General features: G+C 31.5%; 1 protein-coding gene across 19 annotated transcripts; it reads right to left on the reverse strand.

Moving 5' to 3' along the window:
* Positions 1-6,637, reverse strand: LOC106756060 (E3 ubiquitin-protein ligase RNF165-like). 19 transcript variants are annotated; one of them, XM_022778734.1, is made up of 14 exons: positions 6,031-6,620; positions 5,853-5,924; positions 5,583-5,703; positions 5,372-5,470; positions 5,241-5,290; positions 4,969-5,079; positions 4,114-4,297; positions 3,783-3,982; positions 3,010-3,189; positions 1,262-1,467; positions 834-1,096; positions 614-745; positions 349-495; positions 1-200 (listed from the first exon to the last, which is right to left on the reverse strand). In XM_022778734.1, exons 10-14 carry the CDS (start codon positions 1,464-1,466, stop codon positions 66-68), a joined length of 882 nt encoding a protein of 293 aa, XP_022634455.1. In that variant the 5' UTR covers position 1,467; positions 3,010-3,189; positions 3,783-3,982; positions 4,114-4,297; positions 4,969-5,079; positions 5,241-5,290; positions 5,372-5,470; positions 5,583-5,703; positions 5,853-5,924; positions 6,031-6,620; the 3' UTR covers positions 1-65. The 19 variants fall into 19 exon arrangements, 16 of the variants coding, with proteins under 16 accessions (XP_022634455.1, XP_014493797.1, XP_014493795.1 ...); XM_014638311.2 differs by lacking the exon at positions 5,583-5,703 and having other exon boundaries at positions 5,372-5,439; positions 5,853-5,917; XM_014638309.2 differs by lacking the exon at positions 5,583-5,703 and having other exon boundaries at positions 5,853-5,917.
* Between the last annotated feature and the right edge of the window lie 2,010 nt (positions 6,638-8,647).

Consider the following 8,647-nt stretch of genomic DNA (forward strand, 5'->3'; position numbering starts at 1 on the left):
AACAATCTAAAAAAAAAATATGAATTCACTAAAATAATGAATTATGTAGTTTTAATTTTTTGTATCTATTCAATAATCAATCCTGTTGATTTGCACATGGGACAAACATTTTTCTCATGTAACCATCTCTTTACACACTCTGCATGATATTCATGTCCGCATTGAAGAATTCCAATCTCCTCTTTATTTTTATATTCATCCTGGAAAATCATAAAAGACATTCCAATTAATATGAGAAAAAGTAAAACATATTTTTAATATATCAAAATTTAATGAATAACCTCAATCTAATACATAAAGACAAATAAACTAATACCTTATAAAATATATACATGTTATATTTCATACCTGACATATTATGCAAATTTCATATTCCTGATTCTCCAAGTTCTCTTGTAATAGATAACTTTTTGTCTGCATATATCTTGTAATAATGTCTTCTGACAAACCCCTTTCCGAATTATCATTTATCCATTCACTTAACTCAAGAAGTTCCTATTATCCAATTTCAAACCGTTAAACCGTTAGCAATTTAAAGTTTTTCATAATCACTAAGATTTTAGTATGCATAGAAAAAAAAGAACATCAGCCTATACATATATAGTATACTTGCCTCATATGACATGCCATCAATGTCCAAACGCATATCACTATAAGGGTCACCTAATGAAGAAAACTCTTGCACAATATAAAGTGTCTCGTTTGACATGTCATCAGTGTCCATGAGCATATACGAAGGAAATTCCTGCACAAGAAAATAGAATAATACGTGATTAAGAAAGTAGTCTTTTAAGGACTAAGAATTTTTAAAAGTTAAAAGAATGACATATTACACGAAATGCGGGAGGATGAAGATTATGCATGTTGTCTCTATTAGGTGCATTTTGTATGGGCATTGAAGAACTTCTTGAATGATTTGTTGTTTCTGGAACTCTATACGGTGAAGCAGTTCCGTAAGAATGAAAATTCGAGTGACCTCTGATGTCTTGCGCACGATATTGCTGATCGAGAAATCTACGGTGATGTCTTCTTCTTCTTCGGGGACCCATTCTTATATTCTCTTCTAATGAGCTTACATTAGTACTGGGAAGTGGAACTGTAAAAAATATCAACCGTTAAAAGACCAAATAAAGAATTTAAAGAAAAGAACATAAAATTACAGGACTCTTTCAATCAAAACTGGTAGAATAATGTTGGTATACATGAATACTTAAGAAAAAAAAAATCATAAGAAGTAGAAAAAGAAAAGCAGACATTTTACCTTGTATATATGAGATTGGAAGATATGGATACCAAACCAAATCCAAATAATTGCTCCAAATGAAATTGTGAGAGTGACTAGATTGATGCTGAAGTCCATAGTTTTGTGTCATTCCATTTGTCATTCCATTTTCATCAACATCTACTACGTAATTGGAATCAATGGTCATTCCTCTTGTTACCATTCTGTGTATATTCTCAGACATGCTTCACAACCAAATGTGATTAAGAAATTAACAAAGAAAGAAAATGTTGAAGGCAGAGAATCCTTTTAGAGACAGTGGAAGAAAATTTTAGCAACAGTGGAAGAAAATTTTAAGAAATGAGTAATTTGTAATCTGATCTTAACACTATTTATAAAGATGATATATAATTTAATTAAAGTAAGTGTTAAAAGAAAGAAATTTATTACAAAAGATAATTTAATTTTGAAAATTTAATTCTAAATATTTAGTTTCCTTAATCTTGATACCATTAATTATTATTTCTAAATCTACATTAAAATTGATTACTTGTAAATATGTATTTAATGATAAGGGAAATATTACGGATTAAAAATATTTTAATCTTTAAAATCTAATTCCTAAATATTCAGTACACCTTACCTTGATATCATTTACTATTATTTGTGAATCTGTTACACCATTAATTGAAGAGGAAAATCTTTACTATTAGAGATAATTTAATTTTGGAAATGTAATTTTAAATATTCAGTTTGTAATCTTGATGACATTAATTGTTATTTGTAAATCTACGGTAAAAATAGATTAATTATAAAGATCATAATGAGAAGGCTAGAATTAGAGAGGGAATCTTTACGATTAAAAATAATTCAATTTTTGAAATATAGTTCTAAACACGTTAATTATTATGATTTATTTTTTAAGATTGAATGAAGGAGCCATTAATTATTACGTTTGATATCCATATAATTTGCATTATTATTTTATTTAATCATTAATCAAATCCTAACAAATAATAAAAATATAAAGATAATGTCTATATATATATATATATATATATATATATATATATATATATATATATATATGTATGTATAGAGAGAGACGATAAGCTTAACTATTTTTAAATAATACATGATAATCTAATTACAAAACACAAAACTAAATAATTACTAAACATTCACATCTCCTAGAAAATCTTTTAAATGATAGAATTATTTTAATCAAATTATTAATAAACTAATCTATCTCTTAAAATATATTTAAAATGAAATAAATCTTTTAATTAAATAATTAAGAAACCATTTTATCTTTTAAAATATTTTAAATAATATAATCATTTATATTTAATAATTAATAAATAATTTTATCTCTTAAAAAATTTTAAATTAAATAATTAATAATTAAGTATAAAAATGTTCTTAAGTACCTTTATCCTTGGCATAACATCTAAGGCTAATACGTAATATCAGCAAAATGTGACTATATCATTTAGTATGTGTAAATTATCATCTTCCGCTTAGCGTTTTTGCTTGTTGCGCTAAGTGGAGTGCACTTGTCTACCATAGTATTAATCTAACGTACTCGACTTGGGAGGTTGACAACGCCATAATAGGCGGTTTCTTTGAAAACTAGGTGAATGTTTTGTTTCTCATGAAGAAAACAGTTTGTTGTACCCTTTCGGGCATTAATGTTTTCACACCAGTCACTGTCCAAGTACTTATTAAGTCAATAATCATCCAACTTGGTATAGAACAACCTACAAGAAATTATTCTTCTCACGTACCTTAATATTCATGTCAGTTCCTTCTTGTGCGAGTACCTCGACTCCTTTATATACTGACTTGTGATCGCGATGCTTAGTATCAAATTTGGTCCTATTTGTTAAGTACCTAGGCTTTCAATTTGACTGTGATACTTGCTTGCATTAACTCAGCCTCCATCTCTATATGTTTGGACGATATTACTGCGAGAAAGAAACTGTGCATGTCAATTTGCCTGCCTACCAGTGAAGCCCGGAACATATTTGCAATTGAATGAGCATAACATGTAAAATAAAAAGTGAAGCTTAAGAACTTAGGGAAAAGCAAGAAAGCATTGTGTTTAATCGCATTTTAATAAAACCTTACTACAGGAAACCCTCATTCCAATTGGTAGCAATAGTTTTTGTCACCACCAAAGCATTAGAGACAGTTTTTAATGAAGTTCTAGTCAGGGACTTGGTTTGCTCAGTCCAGTAATTCACGGTGCAAATATCCATATACAGGTCAGATTTGAACTTAGAACGGAACCCTACCAGACTCAAACCACGTATTTGTTATTGAAGTCAATCAATGCACAAAATTTTCTCCAAAGAAATTAAGCAGGCAAAGTACCAAACTGTTTTGACAGAGCCCAAGATTAAGCAGTTATACTACCAATACTGTTCTTATATTCAGGAAATAAATGACTAATGCGACTAAAATTAAAAATTAAAGTGTCTATTTTGAAGAACTCAAAAGTATGTTAGAAAAGTTATGTATAGGAGTCACAAGCCAAAGTAGAATTGAAGGAAAGAACCTGTCTCGCAATGCAATTGCTCTTTCCAAAAGGGACGAATGTATCCCATCTAACTTGTCTTTAACATAAGCCTCCAAATTCGAAGGTTCCATAGAGATTCCAAACACTTTTCTTTGCTTCCCAGGGATATCTCTCCTTGATATTACCACACTTCCACTAGCCACATCACGAGGACCAATTTCAATTCTAAGAGGAACTCCCTGAAAAATATAAAGAGACGCAGATGATATAAATAAAATCAGATACTGAAAACAAGATAAGACCCTGCAGCATGTGCTGAAGCAATGCACATTATTTGGTCGTCCCAGAATATCTATTCAAGTTTAAATACCTTCATTTCCCAGAAATTGAATTTCCATCCAGGGGTTCTTTGATCTGAGTCATCAAGTTTATCTTTAATCCCTGATTTTAGAAGTATATCTTTTACAGTCAATGCTGCATTTAGAACTGCAGCTTTTTCTTCAGCAACCCCAACTCTGATGCTCAATTTTCTTTTGAATTAAAGGAATAATTTCCTACCATATGAAGACAAAAAGAAATTAATGAAGGGTTTGATGAGATGAGATCGTAAATGTTAAATCCTTATAGTAAGTTTGCAAAGCTCAATAATAAGGCAAATGATATTTCTTACTGATAGAAACTAAACTACAAAACAATGGAGAATAGCTTCTTATGATTCAAGAAAAGAAACTGTTAGAATATAGAAGATTAATCTAGACTAATGTACATGCGCAGAACCTCTAGATAGGGCCCATCCCCCTTTTTCCTCTCAATTCATGTCCACTACGCAATATATTATTCCCTTTCAAATTCTCATTCTCCCCAACAGATTTTCCACCTCACATTATTCCTTGTCATCTCGGCATTCAGTTATGCTCCAGGTTTTAACATAAATAATCCATTTATTTACTATCATGTCCTCTTCATCATGTCAGATTGCGTTAACCTTCTATTTCCTGCCCCTTTCCAAATGTCATATGCCTCAATAATGGAGGCCTATCAATATCCGCAACTTAATAGAAAAAACAGAACAAGAGACAATAATTATTTCCTAAAAGGGGGGAAAAGTTCAAGAAATGAGAATGAATCCTATCTCAGATAAAAGGATAAGAGCATGAACAAAGGTTATAAAATGGTTTTGCTAATTTCTACTTAAAACTCCAAGCAAATAATAATAAACTAGTACCTTTATAGTCTCTGAGATGATCCAATTCAGAATCATGATTGGCCATAGAGAACAGGTCGTAGGACTTGTTATCATTGGCTGCAGCAGAGGCACACCGACGCAAACATAGATCTACATGTAAGAAGATTTTCCTTTTCAATAACCTTTCGCCAGTTCTATAGAAAGACTTCAAGGAGGACAACCAAGGCAAAGGAATCAATCAAAGAGATAAAAAGTACATGTGAAACAAGGTAAACCAAATGCTGTGATATTCCACCTATTCATGGACTCACCTTGCATCAATTATTTCTAGCAATTTGGTGTCAAACTTGTTGCCAAGAACCTGAAAATTTATGTTTGAGGGACATTATTATATTTTTCTAACCAAACAAGTAGATTTAGGGTACTGTTTATATATGCTCACATTGAATTTTGCCGTGGCCTTAGGATCAAGGAATGATTTTACGGTGTTCCACATTCTGAATCCAGAACCTGCATTGATGATAAACATGCGGTTCAAGGTCTGCAATGAAGAAACCATGTGCGTAATATTACTCAGTAATCCATGATATTTATTCACAATAAAATTTTAGCCAAAGTAGAAAAGGTAAGAAATACTTCAGGATAGTTATCACCATCAATCTTCTGAAGACGAGTAACGAGTTCCCTAGCATGTTTGTTGAAGCTTTTAAGCGCTTGTGACATTGATTCAATATTGCAGTTTTAGCAACTTCTCATATTTTTCCAATTTTTTCTCTGCTATTCATATCAGGATTCATTTTCAATCCGATAAAATATTATCTCTCGGCTTTTAACATTTTCTCATTTAAGCTACGCTATGTTGAAATGCCAATTATTTTTAATAAATTTCATTCTTGGCGCATATGATTAACTATTTCTCTTACCACTCCCTGCACATGGAGGATAGTTGTACTTTGATCGATGTACTTCTTTACAGCAATTGAACAAGCTGCAAACTTCACAGCAAATAAAATAATCAAACACTATCAAAAGGTTATTGACTCAGCAAGAAGCGAGAGAAGCGGAACCTAAAGTTAAGGCAACAGAGTCGAGAGTGGGAACCTTGCTCCTTTTATGCTTTGGCACCAATTTTGTCGGTTTCGGGCTTCTCCGAGAACCTCCAAGGATTAAGCCACGGGTTTTGTCCATCCTCTTCGATTGGCTCGTGACCCGGAAGCTCTCATCAGAGGAAGCAGGCAACACGCTCTTGCCTTCGGAGAAACTGATTCACTCGATGGAGGTTTCGTAACACTCTTGCCACAAACTGCAGCAATAGAAAGGGAAGGAAACCCTAGGTGAACCGATTAATCGGTTGAAAAGCGAGATTGAACCTTATAAATGAGGAACGAAGGGAGAAAATGTGTTTTAATCGATGGAAAATGTGAGGTGAAAATAGGAAGGAAATCATGGAGAATAAAGATGAATGCGAAACCCTAGCAGAGGATGATGTTTAGAGTTGGAGAAAACTCGCAAGACAAAAACGAAGATGTGATTCTATGATATATGAATGCGAAATCATCAAGAAATAGAGAGAATAAAGATTAATGCTACTGTTAAAAGAAGTCTAGAAAATGAAAAGCGAAAAATGTGAGAGGACGGAGATAAGAGAGGTGCGTGAAAAATGAAAAGAGATACTTCAGGATAAGAATGAAGTTTCAGGAAGAGAAGAGGGGTTGCACGTCTTATGATTTTTTATCATATTTCAATTTTGCTACCGCGTTTATGACATCTCGTTTAATGATAAGTCGTCTTTTATCTATTACTTTTATTATAAAGGTTTAATATCCAATTTTGTCTCCAGTTTCATTCACAAATCTCAAATTAGTCTATCATTTTTTAAAATTTTTAGTCAAATTAGTTCCTTTCGTCAAACAAAAATAAATAGTGTTAAGGGCTTGATGATTTGGCAATAAGAGATATTATTTTATAAAGTAAGGATCTATTTCAATCACTTTTAAAACGAGGAACTAAATTGAGATTTGTTAACGAAACTCGGGACAAAATTGACTATTAAACCTATTATAAATATATCATCGTTTCACCTATTATTATAATAAGTTTATTAAAATATGTCATAATACCTTTTAGTTTTATTATAAAATTGTCATCAATTTATTATGATAAGTAAATTTTACTTATAGTCATAAAATTCTCCTTTTTTATTTTTTCAATTCACGTTGAAGTCAAAATATATTAAAAGAGTAAACAATTCAATTGCTATCATAAAACATGTGTAAATAAATATTGTATCTCAATGAAAATGATTATATTAAAACTACTTTATTTTTAAAACTCTTATTTTTCCAGATCTTACATTCATCCTTTCACAAAAGAATTATCGCCCTGAAAATTGCACTCATAAGGAAGCATACACCATACAAAACTTCAAATGTTTTTCCAAAAATTACATTAATTTTCATAATACAATAATAATACCAATTTTTTAAAAGATCAAAAGAATATCACAACAAACTCCATGTATTTTAAATGAAAAAAAAACACAAATTATTCCTAACTATGTATATAGCAAGAAAGACTCAATAGATATCCTCATCATGCAAACAAACTATAAAGATTCAAACTAAAAACTAAAGCAATTCTAAAATAATTTACACATAGATTACCAAACCACACACAAATAGAAACATTAGACTCATTCCCAAGAGACTCAAGAACAATTCACAGATTCATACACATACAAATGCAATTCACACAATCATACACATACGGATACATTAAAGTCACACAACAAAAGATAGATGAGCTCACTTCCTAAAAACCCCAAAAGATTTTTGAAAAACAGGCTCTGATACCAAATGTAACACCCCAATTTTTTTGAGATGTCACGGTGCAATTTTTTTATCAAAACCTTTCTATAAAACATTTAATTCAAATGTGGAATCAAATCATAACTATAAACTTCGTTTGAAAATCTTATAATATCACTTTTACATAAAAGTACCAAATTGAAATACTTTAAAATAATAGAAATTAAATAGTAAATCCCCGAACGTAACGTCCCAACTCTCGTCAGCTACTCAGATTCGATCTTATCTACAAACCATCTACTCCCAAACAAGTACGATCATCGTAGGTGGAAACCACAACCACAACTTTCAAGGTGAGCAACCAAAATTATCATACCATACAATATACAATAATCATCTTAACTACAAGAATAACTAAATCATAAACATATATCATCACGACATTAACATCACAATAATAACATCACAACTTAGTGGTTTATGTCCTCTACATTGACACGCGACCTAATCATCATAATCAATTCACTACAATTCACATGAGACCCTCTTCTTGTATCACACAGTCCAAGAGAACCTTTTTTCCGTGTCACACGGCCAAAAGAGTCATCATTACCAACCCATCATCTTCCCCCATCACACTTAACTCTTCTTCTTTCTCCCACTTTCACATCACTCATCATCATCATCACTCCAAATTTACCATGCACACCAATAACCATACAGATTGCAACATATAATAAAGAATATCATACAATGCCAAACCCTACCCACACAAGGTAATTCTAGTCACTCCCCTTACCTGGTCTCATACGTTTTTTGTTTCCAAGATCACTAAGAAAGCTTTACAACTTCACCGATGGTCCTCCCATTTTTGATGCCCCGTTCTCTACTCTATTTTCTCCTAGAAAACA

Source organism: Vigna radiata, chromosome 2 (genome assembly GCF_000741045.1).
Source record: "Vigna radiata var. radiata cultivar VC1973A chromosome 2, Vradiata_ver6, whole genome shotgun sequence".
Taxonomy (NCBI): domain Eukaryota; kingdom Viridiplantae; phylum Streptophyta; class Magnoliopsida; order Fabales; family Fabaceae; genus Vigna; species Vigna radiata.

What these genes read in the sequence shown, in the direction of transcription:
- LOC106756060 (XM_014638311.2), bottom strand. Translation starts at nt 1,466, where the DNA reads ATGTCTGAGAATATACACAGAATGGTAACAAGAGGAATGACCATTGAT. An exon ending in TTGATGGCATGTCATATGAG is followed by an intron (nt 496 to 613) that starts GCAAGTATACTA and finishes ATTGGATAATAG; the next exon opens with GAACTTCTTGAGTTAAGTGA. An exon ending in AAATTTGCATAATATGTCAG is followed by an intron (nt 201 to 348) that starts GTATGAAATATA and finishes ATGATTTTCCAG; the next exon opens with GATGAATATAAAAATAAAGA.